The sequence below is a fragment of the Myripristis murdjan genome, chromosome 15 (assembly GCF_902150065.1).
Source record: "Myripristis murdjan chromosome 15, fMyrMur1.1, whole genome shotgun sequence".
Taxonomy (NCBI): domain Eukaryota; kingdom Metazoa; phylum Chordata; class Actinopteri; order Holocentriformes; family Holocentridae; genus Myripristis; species Myripristis murdjan.
In genome coordinates, this window is record NC_043994.1 from 19,780,506 (window position 1) to 19,801,884 (window position 21,379).

The 21,379-nt window shown below is 39.7% G+C and overlaps 4 protein-coding genes across 6 annotated transcripts in view; all 4 read left to right on the plus strand.

The window, feature by feature from the left end:
- Positions 1–795: 795 nt before the first annotated feature.
- Positions 796–7,810, plus strand: LOC115372510 (sphingomyelin synthase-related protein 1-like). 2 transcript variants are annotated; one of them, XM_030070481.1, is made up of 7 exons: positions 796–943; positions 1,299–1,507; positions 3,064–3,684; positions 3,848–3,943; positions 4,782–4,899; positions 5,079–5,229; positions 6,393–7,810. In XM_030070481.1, exons 3-7 carry the CDS (start codon positions 3,068–3,070, stop codon positions 6,695–6,697), a joined length of 1,287 nt encoding a protein of 428 aa, XP_029926341.1. In that variant the 5' UTR covers positions 796–943; positions 1,299–1,507; positions 3,064–3,067; the 3' UTR covers positions 6,698–7,810. The 2 variants fall into 2 exon arrangements, with proteins under 2 accessions (XP_029926341.1, XP_029926339.1); XM_030070479.1 differs by having other exon boundaries at positions 1,299–1,480; positions 3,062–3,684.
- Positions 7,811–8,109: 299 nt separating this feature from the next.
- Positions 8,110–11,790, plus strand: msmb (microseminoprotein beta). Its single transcript, XM_030070514.1, has 4 exons — positions 8,110–8,233; positions 8,981–9,086; positions 11,237–11,339; positions 11,484–11,790. Exons 1-4 carry the CDS (start codon positions 8,231–8,233, stop codon positions 11,602–11,604), a joined length of 333 nt encoding a protein of 110 aa, XP_029926374.1. The 5' UTR covers positions 8,110–8,230; the 3' UTR covers positions 11,605–11,790.
- Positions 11,791–14,402: 2,612 nt separating this feature from the next.
- Positions 14,403–15,755, plus strand: LOC115372943 (neuropeptide Y receptor type 4-like). Its single transcript, XM_030071109.1, has one exon. It carries the CDS (start codon positions 14,403–14,405, stop codon positions 15,753–15,755), a length of 1,353 nt encoding a protein of 450 aa, XP_029926969.1.
- Positions 15,756–17,251: 1,496 nt separating this feature from the next.
- Positions 17,252–21,379, plus strand: part of mcph1 (microcephalin 1) — a 31,086-nt gene continuing 26,958 nt past the window's right edge. For both annotated transcript variants that reach the window (XM_030070457.1, XM_030070458.1), the window contains exons 1-8: positions 17,252–17,330; positions 19,056–19,120; positions 19,685–19,776; positions 19,875–19,993; positions 20,155–20,239; positions 20,575–20,686; positions 20,770–20,901; positions 21,022–21,102. In XM_030070457.1, coding sequence (XP_029926317.1) covers positions 19,084–19,120; positions 19,685–19,776; positions 19,875–19,993; positions 20,155–20,239; positions 20,575–20,686; positions 20,770–20,901; positions 21,022–21,102 — 658 coding nt within the window. In that variant the 5' untranslated portion in view covers positions 17,252–17,330; positions 19,056–19,083. The remainder of the gene's footprint in view (positions 17,331–19,055; positions 19,121–19,684; positions 19,777–19,874; positions 19,994–20,154; positions 20,240–20,574; positions 20,687–20,769; positions 20,902–21,021; positions 21,103–21,379) is intronic.

Consider the following 21,379-nt stretch of genomic DNA (forward strand, 5'->3'; position numbering starts at 1 on the left):
TTGTCTCACAGACATTTCTCTGTTCAGAGTCTCCTGTCTCTTGTCTTGCAACAGCTGTAAACGCACTCTTGACACTCATTTTAAAGTCTAAGCAAAACGTGTATGGTACATGCACTCTGCTCTTTACCTTAAACTAAATCATGCCACCCTGTGCCTTTGCTCTGACTCTGAAAGCTGTTGCTATGGCTGTACCTCTCCCGCAGTCTCTGACTGTTAAAAACAGGTGGTGCAGTTGGGCAAAGGGACAGGACTCTGTAATGGACCAGATGTAGGGCTTGGCAATCTTGGCATATCTTTGATAAAATATCTCGATATTGATATTATGATGATACTGCAAGGATGACTACTGGTGCTTTCGTAAGATATTTACACACAAAACATTGCAGATATGATGACCAAAAACAGTGGCTAGTAACACGACAGCTAAACTAGTCTAACATGTTGAGAACGTTGCATCCCTTTATTGTAACGCAGCCCTTAAAACCAGAAAAAGACAACACTTATGCCACATCACTGTATTCTTTTATTGGATCCAAATCCCAAACGATATCTAGCTTCATACCACAATATTGATATAATGCCAATACACTGCTGATACATTGATGACTGTTACCAAACTCAGAGGAAATATTATGTGCTGTCCACTTATGCCAGATGACGACATTGCAGCGTGTTGACCAATTGACCAAATCCAAGTTTTTCCTTCATTTGACCAGCAGATGTCAGTGTGATCAGAGCTGTACCACTGTCCGCCTGGGACGATAATGGTGCGTGACGCTCTTTATTCACCTCGCTGTATTGTTGTCGTCTCTTCCTGTTTGGTGTTGCCTAGTTGTCAGAAGCATGTTGGTCACGCAACAACACTATTGTGAGCTTGAAGTCAAGCTACGCAGACAGAGAAGGCACTCACAACCTGCTGGAGAGGAGTGACAGTGGACATTTGGTAAGACATTTAAGAAGGGCAGCAACTGTGTATGAGCTATTTTAAAATAAGCCACTTAATATACTTTTCTGACTTTGACATATTGTTCTGTTTTTGTTCTTTTTTTTTTTTTTAATATAAAGTCTAGACAATTAGTTTTATTACAAAATGAGTGTAATTATTATATGTTATGCTTACCACGCCCAAATAATAGTCTAATATACGCATGGGATTTGCCTAATGTTTATGTATCAGGTTGGAATAATGTACAGCACGATGTTACAATGTAGCCTAACATTCAGCCGTTGAATAGACTATCAGCCCTTTGTCACATTCTCTCTCTCTCTCTCTCCGTCTCTCTCTCTTTGTCACACAGACTGAAGGGCTCTCTCACCACAGCTGTGTCACTGTCCTGTGAGTCACTGTAAGCCCAGCCAGAGAAGCTGACATGGCACTTATAGCCCCAGGCAGGAGGAACTGCATGTTGTGACTGTTATTGTGAGGTTCAGTCCAAGGAACCCGGCGACAGCATCTGTCTCTTTACCTGGAGAGTGCATGTGGAGGAAACAGACAGCAGCTGCACAGGTTGGTTTCACTGGCTGGAGCTTGTAGGCCGCAGCTTGAGATCTGATATTACTGACTCACTGGATGATTTGCATTAGCTTACCAGGGACAGACACAACGTGACATAGACAGGAGGTGACCTTAATGGTCCTGTTGCTTATGGGCTCAAGAGAGAGCCGGTTGTCATGCAACAAGCCACTCAGAGGTTGTTTCATTTGCATTGAGTGTTCACATGACTTGACAGGCCTGTGAGAACTCAAATATAGGCTTCCTAGATGTACAGTGACAATTAATCGATTAAACTGTTTGTCGCTCAACAAAAAAAAATAATGTTATAATTTTCATAATTGATGAATAATTTTCATCCTTTTTCAAAAGAAGATACCAAGTATTTGCTGGGTACAGTTTAACAAATGTTAAGAATGACATTTTCAAGACAAAACGATTGATAGACTTATTGAAAAAAAAAAAATTTGACTGGTTAATCAAAGGTGAAAATATTCGTTAGTTGCAACCCTACTATTGAGATATCATACAGCTACTGTGCTAACCTTACATTTCTCTTGGATGTAGGTTATAACCAAAGGCAATTGCCAATTACCAAAGGCTCTTTACAGAAGGTCTGTAACTTTGCCCAGCCAATTACCATAACCTTCTTGTACCAACCTGCTAATGCCGATCACTTTTTTTCTAATGAGGAGTAGTAGTTCCAGTGCTGTCAGTATTTTTTCTTACATTTCAGGTTGTGCTTGACTCCACAGCATGTGATAGTACAATACTATACTGTATTATTTACTGTATTATGCATCATGTAAAATAGGGCTATCAAGGTTCAAAGCCTAGGTTTGTCCTGTTGATTGTTGATAATAAGAAAACCTGTTTTCCTGAATATTTGGTTTATTGTCAAATCAAGGTGTAGACTGTTGCTCATACACATTCAGCCGTAAGCAGTCGCAGTATGTGCTGAGGCTTGCAGACCTTTGGATCAGTAGAGACTATTGAGTGTTCGTTTATCAGCAGGTCAAAGGGCAGAGAGAGGGAGAGAGAGAGAAGGCTGGAGTGTGTGTCACCAGTAGTTGGATCCTCCTGGTGGAGAGGAACATTACAGCCACCATGATAGTGGAATAGACCTTTGCTTGTTTATTGAGGTAAACTCTACTGAGCAGTTTACTTGTTGTTTTGTTTTTGAGTCAAAAGTTAGACACATTTGGAGGTTTGTGACTGTAGTACAGGTAGTTACACTTAGCCAGGTTGAATTGCTGTTAGTTATGGAAGGACATATAAAAGTGTAGGCCTGCTTTACATTGATCACTGTGTCAGTGCATGATATGTCAGTAGCCTACTACACAGGTGATGTAGTAGTACCACCAAGTAGCCTATGTAGAGCTAGGTCATGTAGTCTGAGTGCACTAACAAGCTGTCTTAGACCAAGGCCAGCTCAGCAGATTACCTCTAGCAGACGTCCAGATTAGGCATAGTGTAACATTTTGCCTGCATGCCTGACTGCACAACATGTGACGGTAACTATACTGTATTATTTACTGTGTCTCTCACTTCCTCTTTCTGCCTGTCTGCAGTGGGATGGCATCGTCAGAGGACAATTTGAGCACCTGGAGCTGTAAGCGGGTGGCCCGTTGGCTGAGGGAAGAAGGCTTTGGGGAGTATGTGGAGTTATTATGTACCCAGCACCGCCTGGACGGCCTCAGCCTGCTGGCTCTGACTGAGGCTGACCTGCGCAGCCCTCCGCTGGGCCTCAGCGTGCTGGGAGACATCAAGAGGTTGGCCTTAGCCCTGCGGCGGCTCCAGAGACAGAACCAGGCCCAGCTGGAGGAGCTGGGACTCAGGCCCACAGACTGCCTGCCTGCTACTCTGGGGGCTGCAGGACCCGAGTGGGGCTATAATGCAGTTGATGGGAGATGTAACGGAGGTGACCGCTTGTGTAATGGAGCTGAGCTGCGCCTGAGGGACAGTAACAGATCAGGATATAGATCAGGAGGGCAGCTGTGTCATACACACTCCAACGGAAAGTGTAGGCAGCACCTGGCTGGCCGGCTGGACCCAGAGGTCTGGAAGACGGTCATCAGTGCCATCTATGTCATGTTTGTGTTTGGATTCACATCATTTGTCATGGTCCTGGTTCATGAACGTGTCCCAGACATGAGGACTTACCCACCGCTGCCTGACATATTTTTGGACAGGTACAAACTGTATATTCCTTGTCTTCAGTTTCATAATATCAGTAAATATCTCCTTGAAGATTCTGCTGTGTATTTAATAGCAGCCCAGACTCCATGGTTCAAGTACACGTTCACCTGCGCTGGTATCTAATCTGCACTGTGATACTCATGTTTTTGCACACAGTGTTCCCAGAATCCCTTGGGCTTTTGCAATGGCTGAGGCTTGTGGCCTGATCCTGTGTTACATCTTTCTGTTGATCGTGCTCCTTCACAAACACAGGTATCCCACCACTACAGCTACTGCCATTACCGATACAGTATAAGTAGGCCACATCTCGCCTGGGTTATGCTTGCATGGAAGGATATATTGATTTTTGACTTTAATACTTTATGAAGGGCTTCACAAGGCACAAATGAAAGCATATTTCGATTATCTGTCATTTTGTTTAACTATTGGCCAAGCATTACATTTTTTCTTAAAAATGATTTGGTCACACTTTATTTTGATAGAACATAAATTATATGTATTATATGGCTATAATTATATTATACCCATATAAATTATATTTCAACAACATATTGACATGTATTGTTCTGTTGTATCTGTTTGCTGAATTTTAACAAACACTGAGACCTGGTTGACATTGTTGGGCAATCCACTGTGTTATTATCAATTCCACCAGACTTCTGGGCAAGCTATGCCCACAGAGTTTAGGCTCAGGCTCTAGTTGGGTCAAGCTTATGTCAAGCCTGTTTTAGCAAATGAGCAACAGGCCAACAAATTTAATGACCAATCCCAGCACTGGTGGGCATATCTTGGCCAGACCTCTGGTGGGATCCATAATAACCCCTTACAGGCCTATTGAAATATAATGAATGGCTTACTGATATTCTTCTCTTGTTGTTATTTAACTCACATGTTGAGTGACATTCTGTTACATATCTATTGGGGACTATCAAAAGAAAATGTTACCTGAACTTCATTCCCAAAGATTTCAGATAGACAAGATTTTCAGATAATAAAAGTGGAGGCACTCCACTTACTATATAGTGTAACACCAGGTAACGACCGAAAACAATGTGCTATTTTTGTTTATTTTATTATTTGTCTCTCACAGGTCCATCTTATTCAGGCGATTGTGCTCTTTGATGGGTACAGTGTTTTTGCTTCGTTGCTTCACCATGTTTGTCACCTCCCTCTCTGTGCCTGGACAGCATCTGCAGTGTTCTAGCAAGGTGGGAAGTACACAGGCACTCACAGATTAGATAAGGTCTGCCATTTCCTGTGGCTGGTAGTGCTCATAGACATGCTCTTAGTCTTATTATCTTGCTATCTTTCAGTCAGCATAACAGTCATGATAACTGATGAAGAGTTATTACTGTGTTCCATAATGTGTGGAGTATTTGTTCCCCAGATGTATGGTGATACCTGGGGGAAGATACAGAGGGCGCTAGCGATCTGGAGTGGCTTCGGCATGACTTTGACCGGCGTCCACACATGTGGAGACTACATGTTCAGCGGCCACACTGTAGTCCTCACTATGCTCAACTTTTTTGTCACAGAATGTGAGTATTAATGATGTTATGTGTTTTAATTCTCACTACATTATCTAGAGCAGGGGTCCCCAAACTACGGCCCCCGGGCCAGACCCAGCCCGCCTAAACAATTTGACTGGCCCACTTTATGATTCCAGACAATCCCTCTCAACATCGCCATTTTTTTTTTTTTTTAATTGCATTTTCCTATCATAACATATACATATTTAAAGGTTGGCATTCTAATTAAAATTGACTATAGTTATGAACTCTTTATAGCTAATAGTGGCTCATCTTCACCTGATCACACAATGGTATATTCTGACGTGACTTTGCTCGTGACCGAGCCAGCGTCAAGCGTGCCCAATGCGAGTTAACAGAATAACGTCAGACAACAAAATGTCAAAACGGTTGGGGAAACGACTGCTCCCACCCTGGAGGCAGGATCCTCATCCTCACAGCACAAAAACCTCATCTAAGAGTCATGTAAATAGAAAATCAGATCACCTTAGATACTGTTTGTTACAATTATTCTGTACTAATGTACAGAATAATTGAACTACCTGATTCTTACCACTATTCTGTGTTAATATTATTTCACTGTGTGGCCTTTGGAAACAAGAAAACCAGTAAAGACAAGATTTGTCTTTACTTTGCACACACAAAGCCAGCTCACCTAGATAAGACTACTTTACCGGGGGTTTTTTTGTTTGTTTGTTTGTTTGTTTGTTTTTTAAAATTATTCTGTATTAATATTATTTCACTACCTGTAAAGACAAAGCACTTTTGTTAACTCAGCTGTACCTGTTACAAAATCACATCACCTCATTCTTACCTGGACATTACCATCAGTTTGTGTTATTTTCTATAAAATAAATTGGGTATCTGTGGTACGTCAAATATACACATGTGAAGGCTTTCTTAAAAACATTTTTCGCAAATCAGCAGGTGGCACCAAAGCCAAATGACAGGCAGCTGCAACAAATGATCATTATAATCTCCACAGTAATACTGGTTGTCAACCTGGCCCATATCATTTCCTGTTATAGACTGACCCGGCCCCCCATCACAGAAAGGAAAGTTGATGTGGCCCCCACTGAAAAAAGTTTGGGGACCCCTGATCTAGAGTTTTAATATGCTAACTTGCAATATGCAAGTGAGACATTTATTAATGCTGCTGTCCAATCACACAGACACTCCACGAAGCTGGAACCTGATTCACACCATTTCCTGGGTGTTGAACTTGTTCGGGATCTTCTTCATCCTGGCAGCTCATGAACACTATTCCATCGACGTGTTCATAGCCTTCTACATCACCACGCGCCTGTTCCTCTACTACCACACCTTAGCAAACACCCGTGCCTACCAGCAGAGTCGGCGGGCACGCATATGGTTTCCCATGTTCTCTTTCTTTGAGTGCAATGTGAACGGACCAGTGCCAAACCAGTACCACTGGCCTTTCAGCAGACCTGCTTTTATGAAGACTTTGATAGGGTAGATTAATTTTGAAAGACAGAATATGTAGTGATTGTAAAGGTCGATGTGTGAGTGGTGAATGAGAGGGCTTTTCATTTGACTCGGTTCTAAGTTTATCAGCTGGGTTTTTTGGGGGGGAATTTGTTTAAACAGTTGATCTATACCTTGTCAGCTAATCCTCTTTGATTTTATATGTTATGAACGCTGCTTACTAAAAGTTATATGTGTTTTTTTATGAGGCCTAAGAGCTGCTGGTACAGAATATCCTGCCTACAGGGTCAAAGGGGTTCAGAGACATATTTGCCTTTGAATTATCAGGTTTGTTTTTATTAATGTCCCACTTTGTTAATGTTCAAGTTTTCTAATGGTTTGGGTCTTACAATTTCATAAACTAAAAGGTCTTCACCACACTGTGATGCAGTTTAGCTCGATTGCTGTCACTTTTCAGGGTTTTTATGGTGACGGTTCAGAAATGATGTTTGTCTGCAAAAAAGACACTTAATACCTTTTGACCAAACTTCTACCAAAGGAATGATTAATGGTTCAAGACACTTTTTGTTGTGTCTACTTAAGAGTTGAGTGTCACTCACTCCACAAAGCCTCCCCACCCCTACCCCCCTGATGTTTACCTCATAAATTGAACTCTCTTTGTTGGTTGATTGCATCGCCACAGGGACTGCAGGGCTTACTACATTTATGCATTAATGCAACCAAATGACAGGACTTTTATATAAATGTTCTCTTTTGCCAATTAAACCCAGTATTATTGATTTGCTTTATTTATCATTATGTGGTGCAATTGTTATTTATAGTTGCGTATTTTACACACAAGGTGAGCAGTCATCTGCTTATGAACTCATATTTAGATACACAAAATGGGAAATGGAGTAAAAATGGCTGCTGGCACCGTACAGTGTGCACAGCTATAGTCCGCAAGGATTTTAGGAGGAAAGGGCTTTGACTGTCTGTTGTAGTACAAAGAGGAGTTTCAGGGCTCTTTTATAAGAAACTCATCTGTTTACTATCTCATTGTTGATCCACAATATATTGTCAGGATAATTGTTTACAATTTGTGCATTTGCAATAAAAGTAACTTATATATGCCTTTTGTTGCACCAATAAAAGTTTACAACAACAACAACAAAAAAAACAATTTTTATATATCATAGTGACCGTTTCCTTCACTGCTTTGTTCACTAATGTGATTTTTTTCCCCCACCTCTTTAATAAAGTTGATTGTAAATATAATTTGCATTGCAGCCCCGTTGTATATCTGATCTTTTATATTTTATCTGACAAAGAACATACCTATATTCTGTATGAAAATGTCACGAACAAATTAGGTGTGCCCTTTATTTCATTGTCCACCTGACCTATATAACCGGTCTTATACATCCACACCTTAGAACAAATACAGTCCATGTCTGAGTCTTAATATTATCAACAGAGATCCGGATGGGTGGATAAATCAATATAAAGGCTCACGCCAAGAGTTTTCACAGACGTGCTCCTGTTGGCAAGGGTCACATCACATCTCATCTCATCACATCTCAACATGGTAGGTACTTTGCAGCTTGCTTTCAGTCAAATTGTGAGTGTAATTATGTATTTCAGATGGAGTGGTGCATTATAGGTAAAATAATGAATATTCAAAATAGCCTGTTAAAACAAAATTATGCACTTTAACTATGTTCTCATATAGTTCTTAAACCTGAGAGTGATTTACAACCCAAGTAAATCTGGATGCATTGTCTAATATTCAGTTTGAGATTCAGTAAAGGAGACCTCAGGATATAGAACTAGTACAGAAGTAGTATTTCATAACTAATCATTGGGTTGATCAACTGACTACTTTTTTTTTTTTTTTTTTTTACATATGAGTCTAAATGATCTTCACTGAAATCAACCCTTAGAAATGGTGCGCAATGCAGTTTGCGGTTCACAAAGTGTACACAGTAGAAAGTGAAAAATCAATACAAAGCAAGAAACCTTATATAAAGCCATATATAAAGATCAAGGATGGTTTAAAAACATCATTACATGAAAGCATTGCCAATCTTAAAGAAACTGATCTCAATCATATAAATTCCTTTCATTTATCTTTCATTTATCCCACTCCTACTCAGTTTCATAACTGGCCCTATTCAGCCAAGTGTTTCGACTCTGCTTATGGGTATATTTTTTTAAATGATATGTTGGATTAACGTGTTGGTTAATTTAGGAGGGGGGCTTAGTAAAGTATCAGGACTGAGGCTGAGGACACAAACATGCATGATGTCTTATATTTTCTCTTTCTCTCTTTCAGAATTCTCTCCATGTGGTTGTTTATCTCCTGGGGCTGGTGGTCCTGTGTGAGTCTTCCTGCTTCTTCCAGCCGCTAGCGCTCACAGATCCGAACAACCCACCTAAGGGTGAGTCCAACCACTGCACTAGGTGGTAGAAAAGTACGGTAACAGAGCATGAGAGAGCCTTTTTAACTTACACTTATGTACTTGCAGGGCACTGATTCTTGGGAATTTGGATAAAACAGGTTTTAATTTTGAAAAAAAAAAAGTGAGTTAAATTACAAAATCTGAAGGTATATCCTTATAGGCCAAGGTCTTGGCTGTTCAGCAATGTACCGGTGCAACCTCCTCATTTTGCATTTTTTTCATAAAATAGGCATTTTCCCAGTTATTTGGCAGCTTTGTTTTTGTCAACACCGTCAACGTAATGTTTTTTTTTTTTTTTTTTTTTTTTATTGAAAAACATATTTTTGTATTAAAAGAGACTAATACTTTAATAATTCAACAGCACCAAAGAAACATATTGTAAGCATATTCATGTAAAACAAATATAACTGCCTCTGACGGTGGTGACAGTGGCCTCATTACAACATACATTTCCAAAATTTATACTACTCAAGTCAATGGCTTCTTGCTTAACAACTTTATTTAACCATTTGGTACAAAAAATAACAATCCTGAGCACTGTTATAAGCATTTTTCAGACTTCAGTCATCACCGTCAGACAGAAAACCTGACGGTGGTGACGTCTGACGGTGGTGACAAAAACCTACTCTTTCACATGATAAGCATGAGTTGTTCACATTAGCCATCTTGTTTTCCCCATGTTGCTACCTGCATCAGACCTCTTCTTAAAAAGTATACATTTATGCCATAATCTAATCTAATATTTTTTATAGAAAAGTGACGGTGTTGACATGTTATGGTTGTGACAGTAGCAGTGTCCCAAAATATGAAGAGATTTAAGAGAAAACAGCAAACTTCCAGGAGCCTGAGTGGTCTTGAAGCATGCAGTAGAGCTGAAGGTTTGAAAAGGGATCCTCAGGAATGTAACTGACCTTTTAGTTTTTTTATTATTATTTTTTAAATAAATATCTCACGGTGGTGACGAATATGTGGGACACATTTTGAGCAACCACAAAATAATAGTAAATATTGTTCAAAACTCATTGTTTGTAGTTTTTAATACATATTATGATGTACTCTTTCATGTGGTAAATATATTATTCAATGAAATTATTACTTTTTGTTGTTTTAATCAAGTTGAAATGATTATCTCCTATCCGAGGACTACTGGTTTTGTAGGCCATGGGCCAACATATAATCATTAAATTAAACAAATTAAAAATAAACCTATGAAAGAACCTTACAAATGTGCAAAGGACCCCCTGATTATGCCCTTGATTCTTTTTATTCATTAAAATGTTGTAAATTTCCAACAGAAATAGCATTTTTCTTAGTGGGACATGATTTATCCAAATTCCCAAGAATCAGTGAGGGGTGGAGGTAACTAATAACATTTACTCATCTTGCTGTGATTGAGTAGCTTTTTGTGCACTTGTACATTTTTGAGTATTTTTTAAGTGTTGCAGTCAGCTACCTTTTTAAATCCCATCCACTACAGAGTTCAGATTGTGCAGGCTCTCTGTGAGCATCAGAAATGGGACCATCATAAATTAACAAATTTTGGAGAAGTAGTTCACAGTCAGTCAGCAGACTTTAGAAGAGGAATCTGACTTTACTATGTTAAACTTCTTATTTTGTAATTTCCAGTGGAGAGAATCTAGTTTGAACTTTTTGCCCTCGTCTTTTCAGAATTGCTCAGAAAAGATTACATCTAACAGAATTATTCTTTCCAAAGAATAACTCTGTATCTTTTACTCTGAATACATTTTAAATGAACTACTTTTTAAAAAAAAACTTTTGCTTAAGTCGATTTTTACAGTAGTATGCCTGCATAAGTACCTATTTCTAGCACTATTTCCACTACTGTGTCCTTGGGATAAGGTTGGGGGTTGCAGAGGGGAACGTTATCTCCTCTGTTTGCAGGTTCAGTAAATTAGGTTCACACTGAGTCATTTTTAATCTGTCTGTGTGTTCTAGTTAGTTGCAACACCCAGCTGTTGTATTTACTTTATATCTGCCAACTGACTCAATCGTTTTGGAAATCGCTTGTGCACACACCCACACCCAATTATGTGCTGCCACATTTGATCAGACCATATTAAAATCAGCTCTTCCTCTGAACACAGTGTATTATTCCTTTATGTCTGCAGGATGTGTGGATGAGGATGGAAAGGAGCACCCCTTTGGTTCACAATGGGTGAAAAACTGCGTCCAGTGCTACTGTACAGGCAGAGGCATGGCCTGCTGTACCATGTAAGATTTTCACCCCCTTGGTTCCTGATTTCTTGCTTTGTTCCACCTTACGGCCATAATATATGTTTAATCTTTTATTTTCTGAAGGCCATTTCAATTTGTTATAACTGATGTTCATATCAATTCTTTCTCCTTCTCTCTCAGGATCCCTGATTTAAGTTCCATCAGCTTTCCTGAACCCTGTGAGATGCTTGTGGATAAGAAGACCTGCTCTTTCAGGCTGGTGTTGAAGTCAGATAAGACAAAAAAGTGCATTCCTGCATGAGCAATCTAGTTGCTTACAGGTTAACATCTACAAATTGAGGACTACATACTTCCGCACTGTTTGTGGGTTTTTTTTTTCTGTTTCATGTGTTTCATGTGCATGCATAGATCTGTTACCATGGCTAATGTTTTCACCCATTAAAGAAGAAATCATCGAGGATAATCAAATTTGTTCTTTGTCACACGTTCACACGTTCACACTTCACACTTGTACCTTTTGTACCTGTTCGCTTTTATTCACTTACAATGGCAATAAAGATAAAAAAAAAAATCTAAAACCTCACAAATCTGGTGTTTCATGACTTCTGTTTGTCCTTTTAACTGTAGTTATTGGCAGGTGGCTTTCTCCAGACTGGTCATTTTCAGGATGTAGTTTAATCGTTTCACCACTGTGTGACAGTAAAGCTTGTCCTTGGTTGAGCTCTGGCACCCAAACGGCTAAAAACCACCCAATAATAGACAGGCTCCCATTGTCGCACTCACTCATACAAACATACTGGGTGTTGCGGTGTTCAGCTCCCTCTCTAACTCTCACTACTGTGGATTCACACCTGTTCAGAGCATCACTTTATCAGTCATCATGGCATCATAGACCAACTCCGCTCAGACAATTTACTAAGTGAGTGCCTTGTTTTGGGTTATAACCCATTATCTTCCTTTGCATGCAAAATAAGTATTTGTTTTCTTGCTGTTCAACAGTTGTCAATCTCATGGTTTGTTATCTCTTCATTGTCAGCTTGTAGTCAGTAGGTATGCTGTTTTCACCTCCACCATTACAAATATTTTAACCTACACAGCCAACAGTTGGGTTTTTTTTTTTTTTAATATGCATCTGCTAAGCAACACTGTAAATATGTTATCCTTTTGTTGCAGGATGATTTAAGAAGTGATACAGTTCTTTTATATGAATGTTTTTGTGGTGAGAAATAATTCAGTGTCAGTATTACAAGTGGAAATTTGTGTTGTTCATTGGAGGGGGGGGACTAAGATCTCTGCAAGGTAATAATTAGGTTTAGGTCATTATCTCATCTCTAATGCACTAGAGTGCTGCTCCTTTCATCCTACACATCCGCATGTTGGAGACAGACAGCATACGTTTGAAAAAAAAAAGTTACTGGGTTTTATCTTGCTCCACATAAAATGAAACATGGAGAAGAATGTTTGAAGCCTTGAACATCCATGCATATGCATTGCATGCACACAAAGTAATCCTCTTTGTGAGTGGAAATTTTTCCTGTAGGTTTAAAAGAACGCTATACAGAGGAAAAATGTGCATTGATAATATATCTCTTTATATGCACACAGTAGATGTGAATCAGTTGCTAAACTCATAAAAGGGGTATTTTTCTTAAAGCATTTCTCTTTGTTCCTCAAGCTAACATGTTCAGGCAATCTCTCTGTATCTTTCATTTTTCAGACGCATTTATATGCAGTGTTTTGTGTCATTCATTATGTGCGCCTCCATTTCCATGGTGAAGGTTAATTTCAAAGCTGATGTAATTTTTTCAAGTTGTTTCAGTTGTCTGCACCAGCCACTCAGATTCATATTAAAATCACTGTCATTTAAGCTGTGGTTGTCAAGGAAAATGACATTCACACATTGTCTCATTCCCACTCACACAAGCCTATTTATTCAGTGATGAAGGACTCTTAACTGGGTAGTACCACTCAACTACTGAGCCCATATCAGAGCAAGCAAAAGTAAGAAATAAGATGGACTGTGCAGTGTCAGGTCATGGTGGTTCTTATGCTGCAGAGATTGCTTTGAAGGGTGCTAATCATAATGACACATTACTACTTGTTGGATCTGCTTCCTCCTATGTAACACAGCTGTAACCTGACAGTCTGCAGTTTGCCCATTAATGGGACCTTTATTTCTAACAGAGCTGAGGGTTTCTCTGCCTCGTTAGATCTAAAACATCAAATATCGGCAAGAACTGGTAGTTACACCAGTGCAGCACAGCTTGTTTCCACAATTAATGTCAGTTACTGGCACCAGTTGCTTTGGGTTAATGATGACATTATGGTGTCTCTCCTTCCTAACAAAGGATGATCAATGCTATACCACTCTGCTGGGTTGTGGTTGTGCACTGCACAGTGAAGTGAGTGAAAGCTAGGTGTGTGGCATTGCTGGAAAATAAAAGGCTCATTTTTTTCTTGCACAGTATGTGGCACCTATTTCAGGGGAGCAAATGAGAATCCATTTCTTGTAATTCTGCCAATGGCACTCGCCTTCTCCTTAACAAAGGGTACAAAGATCAGCATCAGTGACCTTGTACTTGAATTTGAATGTTTCTGATCAAATTCATGATTTGTGATGGTAGCCACCAGCTTCTGGTCAAATGTTTGAAGGTATGTTGTGGAGAATCAACTCCAAGAACTCCCAAATTAAACCATGTGAAAGTTCTATATAAATGAAAAGGGCAATTTGACAATGGCAAGAATGTGCCCTTACTGCAAACTTCACAATGACGTAAAATTAGAAAATTCCTCACATAGCATCCTTTTTAAGTTGCAGCTACATCCCATTCCTCTTCAGTCACAGGATCCAATTCCTGCCTTTTTCTCAGGCTGTGGACAAACTTGTTACTTCTGGACGAGCAGATCTTTTGACCTGCTGGAGTAGTAGCTGCTGTGCAACTGAATAATTAATCGCTTTGTCTTCCAATTTGCTCTCTCTCTCTCTTTCTCTCTCTCTCTCACTCTCTCTTTCTCTCACTCTCTCTCAGACGTATGCTTTCAGGGGATTGGGATGGATGGTTTGGTTCTGAAGGCTAACGATGTTGTACACCTTCTGAGATGTCCTGGAGGACCAATACAAGCCAGTCTTTTCCATTAACTACCATCCAGCCTCTTTCCCTCAATGGCACCTCTCAACATTCCCTGCCATGGGAGGAGAGTCAAGCCAGCAGCCCGTCTGTACAAGAGTGGGCGGAGAACAACACCCAGCTCCCCTCAGACCACTCTGTGTTGGGGAATGAGGAGTGGTGCCATACGTCCCCTGTCCTGACAGCATGCCTCGTAGTGTGTTACTGCATTACCATGGTGCTGGGGCTGGTGGGTAACACTGGTCTCATCTGCATCATCGCTCGGCGCAGAGAGCGAGCCAATGTCACTAGCATCTTCATCTGCAACCTGTCATTCTCTGACATCCTGATGTGTGTCTTCTGCCTGCCCTTCACTGTCATTTACACAGTGATGGACCACTGGGTGTTTGGGTCTGTGTTATGCAGACTGGTGCCTTTCATCCAGTGTGTGTCAGTGACCGTGTCTGTCCTGTCTCTGGTGTTCATTGCTCTGGAAAGACATCAGCTGATCATTAATCCCTCTGGGTGGAAACCCAGCATCCCTCAGGCCTACATGGCAGTCATTCTCATCTGGACTCTGGCTTGCTTCACCTCCCTGCCTTTCTTGGCCTTTCAGCTACTCACCAATGAGCCCTATACAAATATACCTCAGCTCAGTTCTGCACTTCATCAGTCTCATCCCAATGCATCTCTGTTACAGCCTTTCTCATACGCTCACACCAACTCATCTGTGCTTCTTAATTCATACCACACCATCTTTCCACACATCACCATCTCCCCTCATCTGGAGGCATGTCTGGAGCACTGGCCATCCCGCCCACAGAGGCTAGCTTACACTACATGGCTCCTGCTGTTCCAGTACTGTGGTCCTCTATTACTGGTTCTGCTCTGTTATATTCGAGTGTTTGTGCGCCTTCGCCACCGTAAAGACATGCTGGACCACACCAGAACCCAAGACAACCAGCGTATGACCCACAGCCGCCGAATCAACATTATGCTGGCTGCCCTGATAACAGCCTTTGCTCTTTGCTGGCTGCCGCTCACCATCTTCAACGTGGTGTCAGACTGGAACCAGGAGGCTCTGCCCGTCTGCCACCACAACCTGTTGTTCTCCCTCTGCCACCTGCTGGCCATGTCCTCCACCTGCATCAACCCTGTCATCTATGGATTCCTCAACACCAACTTTCGCCAGGAGGTGAGGGAAGCACTGCTGCACTGCTGCTGCCGCCCGCTGCAAGAAGAGTACGACCATTTCCCTCTGTCCACGGTGCACATGGAAGCGTCCCACACCTCGATGCCTGCCACCTACAGGAGCAACTCTGTTTCAGTCGCCTTGACTCCTTAAAAGAGCAGGAAGTAGGAATCACACATGCTGTTTGCTGTAGCTCAAACTCCTGCTCTCCATTCTCCCTTTAATGATAGTACAACATTTTTGGCAGTGGTTTGAAGTGACGTGTACAGTGCAATGTCAAATTCAATTCAGTCAGTGTAAATGTATTCCATTAATTAGTGAGCCAATTATTTAATGAGTGTTTTAATGTAATAACTGTAAGATTTTAACTCTAAAGAGAAAATAACTTTAAACACATCCACATGTCTAATTTTAGAGTGCACATTTGAACTATTGTCCAATTGTGTTGCTAAAAATCATATTCAAGACATTTTAATTACAAATGATGCTGTTAACATGCTCACAATACAAGGTGCAAAATGTGTTTATTATATTCTATGTTGTATTGAAAAGAAACACAAACGTGTGTTGTGCTGAACTAGGCGTGCGTGAAAAACTGCATCCCTTCTAAGAGAACCGTTACTGTTGTATTTTTTTACATTTCACTTAGTTTTATATTTATGATCTTTGTGTTATAAAATGAGTGTGGGAACGTCATTGCTGAAGATAATGGTGTTGTGTTTTGTGAATTCTGTAACATATCAAGCTGATATGTAACAATTTTGTTCCACATTGCAAACAACAAGCCCAGTTAGTATGGCTTACACTGGTTTAATAAACAGTCTGACTGCTTTCAGTGGTCTTTCTATGGTAATTTTAATGTCTAACCACTGATAAACTCATGCATATGTTCTTGGTTTAATAATCACAAGAATAGAAATTGCATTTTTTGCCTGAGGCAGCAATGGGGCATATGCAAATATATCGTTTTATACAGCATAAACGGGTGGTCAGCAGATAATAATATCCATATGCAAGTGCTGAAATTTCCCTGTGAAACAGAGGCATACCATCTGTTTCTGGCTTTTCTAATATACAGATGGCAACAGTTTTAAATGTAGGTGTTTGAACTCACTTTTATGGTAATAGTAATAAAGTATAAATTCAATATTCAGTATAGAAAACTGGGCTTCTCATGGATTTTTAGAAATAGAGTGCTTAGGGAAAAACACTTGGCTGCCACAAAATCAGCTCACAAGAGAAACATTCAGCACTTGCATGAGTGGCCTCTTAACATTGCACACTTATACTTTTAAGATGAACTTACTGGGAAGCGGTGAGGGTCCAGGTCATCAGAATCAGAAATACTTTATTGATTCCTGAGGGGAAACTGGGTCAGCTTCAACTGCTCAAATTCTCAAGAGAATAATATATCATAAGCATCAGTGAAATGATAAGAAAAAAGAAAAGAAGCAAGAAATATATATACATCTAACTACAGGCATGTCCATTATGTGCATATATATGTGCGTTAGCTCCAGCAGTGTAGTTGTAATAAATAAATAAATAAATAAATAAATAAAAGATAACACACTCTCTATTCCTGCGCTTCTGGACGGAAGTGACGTTTATTTACCTATCAACCAATGGCTGACTTTACTCCCAGGATGCCTTGTTTCACAAACGACACGCGCCAAAGATGTAACTTGTTAATAGTCAGGTTTAGGGAACTTAGGAGTACGGAAGCAGGTAAGTCACTCTTAAAACGTACAGTTAGATATGTTTAGGTCTACGGTCATGGCTAATAACCGTGGTAATAACTCAGAGGCAACAGTGAGTGTAGTGTGTGTCATGTCAACATGTTAAAACACACTTTAGAGCCGCAGCACACCGTCCTACCAGCGAGCTAATGCTAACGCTAGCAGCCTTCAGTCAACGTAAACGGAGTCAGAAGGTTAGCTAATGTAAACTAATGTCAACAGCTACATCTAACTACAGACTTATAGTTACAAGGCTGGGTATTATCTCTGTCTTGGATACAAGAGGTTAAACGAGCGAAGAGATGGTTGTTAAATCAAAGCTACTTATTGTTATTTATATTCATAACAAACCTCAGTGGTTAAGGTGACCGTTAACGTTACATTAGTTTAGCTGATTTTAACCGAGCAGCCAGGGACAAAGTTACAATAGGCTACGTTTTTTCCACTAAATAAAACACTGAAGCAATAGTACTAATTTTTTTTTTTTTTTTTTTTTTTAATTGAGAGAGATATAAGCGTTTAATCCTCACCACTAACCCTCCTGTTAATGGCAAATTTACTAACATTTATCATCAGTCGGGGTCAGTTTGAATCCAGCGTTTAAAATCTCAAATCAATGATTACAATAAGAATTATTACCCAAGTTTATGTGTCAGGTACTTTATGTGTCTTCTTGATTATTTAAATAGCCCTTTAAATAAAACATAACCTCTACCACCAAACCCCACTTATACATTCTTCATATTTTCCCCTCCCAAATGTCATATTAACTATCAGTGGTTCTCAGATGACTACAGGTGTGGTTGTGTTTGGTCAGGGCCCTAAAGCAGAGGGAAGTTTTATAATGATTATAAATGGCATGTTTAGTTCCTCAGTGTCATCCAAAATATGTGTACGAATGTCTGTAAAATGTTGATATTTCCTATGTGTTTTATACAGCTATATAAAGGCCTGGGGTTGAGTAGACCCCTAGAAACGCTGATGTGTACACAATTTGTGCAGAACACTGAAAACATAACATCATGTTCATTTTATGTTTCTACTTTCCCAATTAAATTAGGAGGAATAAGTCCTTAAATGTGAAGGGAAAAAAACGTATGTATTTAGAGATGTTAAACATTGAATAGAGTCAAATTGACCCCAAAGATAATAGGAGGGTTAATAATTGTCAGAAAAAAAAAAAAAAAAAAACAGTTTCCTTTTCAGTTGTAGATCACTGCTACAGCCTATCTTGGGAGGGTGCAGCATTATTAGATCCGGAAGCCTGTCTGTTTGTTGAAAAGTATGTGGATGCTTTCTTGCACTTGCCCTCCTCTAAAGGGGGTCAGACTGCAGGGTGGGCTAGCTGCTGTCCCTGCAGCTGGTTGAGAGCTAATGTCTTGCTCAAGGACGATTTCAGCAGAGTAAATGTCGGCCCACTTGGGGCTTGAACCCTGTCAAAGCCCTGTTGGCTACTTAGCTCTTCTCTTGCTATTCCTGGCATATGTTTTAAAATAGCTTTTCTTCTCTGTAGTCCATTAAAAACAAATTAGTTTGTGTGGTTGCCCAAAAATAGCTATCCCTCATTGGTGCAGACTGTATGACTGACCAGGGTGTAAGAAGTGATTTTGGTCAGTAAAAAAAGGGTCACAGTGAGTAGAGTGTCACTGGATCTGTCAAAAATTAATCTGTGACCTCAAGAAATGTCTCTGTGGAATATTGTGTCTTTATGCAGGTGAATTTGGGAGCTGAGGAAGACAATAATGGACACAAGCAGTGACTGTTCATCTGTTCTTAAAGGTAAGGCATTAGCATAGGCGTAGGGGTCTTAAACGTTTTTCAAGCCAAGGACCCCCAAACTGATCGAGTGATGGAGCAGGGACCCCCTTCAATATATATTGTATAAAATTGTGTTTTATATTAAACTGGGCCTAGTGACATGTATAAATGTACCTTGTTATTGTGCATTGAATACTAAGCTATTCAAATAATACACAGGTTTATTTATTCAAGTTTTTATTTTAAACGTGAAAGGTAAATTGGAAACAAAAATAAGTGATGGCCTATTAGTGCCACTGCCATGAATAAACATATATGTAACATTGCAAACAATACTGAATTATTAATAAAATTGGGTAAAAAATATATTAAATAAATTAATAAATTAAATATATTGTCTAATCAGCCACAAATTTCACAACCCCCTGCAGTATCTCCGTGGACCCCCTAGGGGTCGCGGACCCCCTGTTGAAGACCTCTGGCATAGGCTATTGATCTATCTGTGTACTCCAACTTTACATTTTACTACATTTTAAAAATTCTATATATTTTTTTTTTTTGTGTCTTGGTTTATTTTGTCTGCAGATGTTGTTGCCTACGTTGATGTGTGGTCGTCAAACAAAACAGAAAACTATTCGAAACCATTCATCCAGCAACTCCACGAAATGGGAGCCCAGGTGAGGCCACAGTGCACATGCATTCACACACTTACAGTATTTTCATATAGTGAGTGTGTTTAGTTCCTGTAACACTTGAAATGCTTTTGCTTTTACAGGTATCAAAAACATTCAATAAACAAGTCACACATGTTGTATTTAACAACGGTCATCAGGCCACATGGACGAAAGCCAAGAAAACTGGTGTGAAGCTTGTCTCTGTCCTGTGGCTTGCCAGGTAATGTTGACTTGAAGTGGTGTGTGATTTTTTTTTTTTTTTAAACCTCAGTAGTGCTATGTTTGTATTACTTTGAGATTTTTATACCTCACAAAATTGTGGTCATGTGATCTGTTTTTTTTTTTTTTTTTTTTTTTTTTTTTGGGTAAAATAATGTCCAGTTGTAAAGATGACGGCGTACACGTGGATGAAGAGTTGTATCCGGCTGTAAATGATGAGCGCCATCCTGAGCTTAAGAAAAGGACAGTAAGTAAAATCAGCCTACATTTGACCTAACACATACAGTATGTTGCTTTCTTGGCTTAAAATTTCATGGATAAAAGATGTTCATGTTGGACCCCTGTCTGCATAGCCAATCACTGTGCTGAACTCTTGGTAAATACAGTGTGTCCTGGAGTAACTTTTCTGTACTAAATTTGAGAGCACTTTGACCACTTTTAGCTTTTCTTTCAGTTGAAACTTAAAAAAATTATTCTGGCCTTAAAGAGTAAAATAAAGGGACATGGGTTTCACATCCTATTCAAAACACTAATGTGTTTTTCTGTTTGTTTTTGTTTTGTGTGTGTGTTTGTTTTGCTTAGCATCGTTGCATGCAGCCAAGAGATTCTCCAGACAAGACGCCTGAAAATAATAAGCGGATGAGGAAGAAATTAGACAAGTTGATGAAAGACCTGCCACAAAAAACGTCTCTCAGTAAGAGATCAGTATGTGTTGGAAACCTGTCACATAAAACCACGACATGCAGTTTGTCATTTCATTATAATTTCTATCCACAGTCACTGATGTGTCGCCATACATTATTGATGAAGAAAATGGAATAGTCTACAGCCCCAAACTGAAAAGGTCCGACACCATGGCACAGCGTTTGAGAGAAATGAAAGAGAAAAGGGAAAACCTGTCACCCACAGGTATGTGCAACAGGGTGTCCACAGGCTGACATACTATATTTTTGTCTTAGTAAAGCTTTAAAGCACTTAAGCACTTGTGAAACAGTTGGAAATTTAGATATCTGTATCTCTTTCTTTCAGCCTCACAGATGGTTGAATCCTGTTCGTCACCTGGGCTGAAGCCCTCTCTTGGGAGCACACCAACTATCTGCAAATTATTATGTAAGAACATTGTAATGGTTGGCAGAATGTGCAGAATTTGAATTAATTTTAGCCACAAATTAAAGATTCATTAATTAAAACACCCACAAACTTGCAATAATTTGAAACATGCTTGTTATTTGATCTAAATTTACATAGATGTACATCAAGTGTACCAAAAATTACAGTGAACTACCTCTAACCACAGTATTTTTTTTCTGCCACTGTGACTTCACATCACTGCTGTAGGATATTTCCAGGATCCTTCCGGTTTTATTATGTATTGATCACGTGTCAG

What these genes read in the sequence shown, in the direction of transcription:
- LOC115372510 (XM_030070479.1), top strand. An exon ending in GTGCTCCTTCACAAACACAG is followed by an intron (nt 3,944 to 4,781) that starts GTATCCCACCAC and finishes TGTCTCTCACAG; the next exon opens with GTCCATCTTATTCAGGCGAT. An exon ending in CAACTTTTTTGTCACAGAAT is followed by an intron (nt 5,230 to 6,392) that starts GTGAGTATTAAT and finishes CCAATCACACAG; the next exon opens with ACACTCCACGAAGCTGGAAC.
- msmb (XM_030070514.1), top strand. An exon ending in TCCGAACAACCCACCTAAGG is followed by an intron (nt 9,087 to 11,236) that starts GTGAGTCCAACC and finishes TTATGTCTGCAG; the next exon opens with GATGTGTGGATGAGGATGGA. An exon ending in GGCATGGCCTGCTGTACCAT is followed by an intron (nt 11,340 to 11,483) that starts GTAAGATTTTCA and finishes CTTCTCTCTCAG; the next exon opens with GATCCCTGATTTAAGTTCCA.
- LOC115372943 (XM_030071109.1), top strand. Translation starts at nt 14,403, where the DNA reads ATGTCCTGGAGGACCAATACAAGCCAGTCTTTTCCATTAACTACCATC.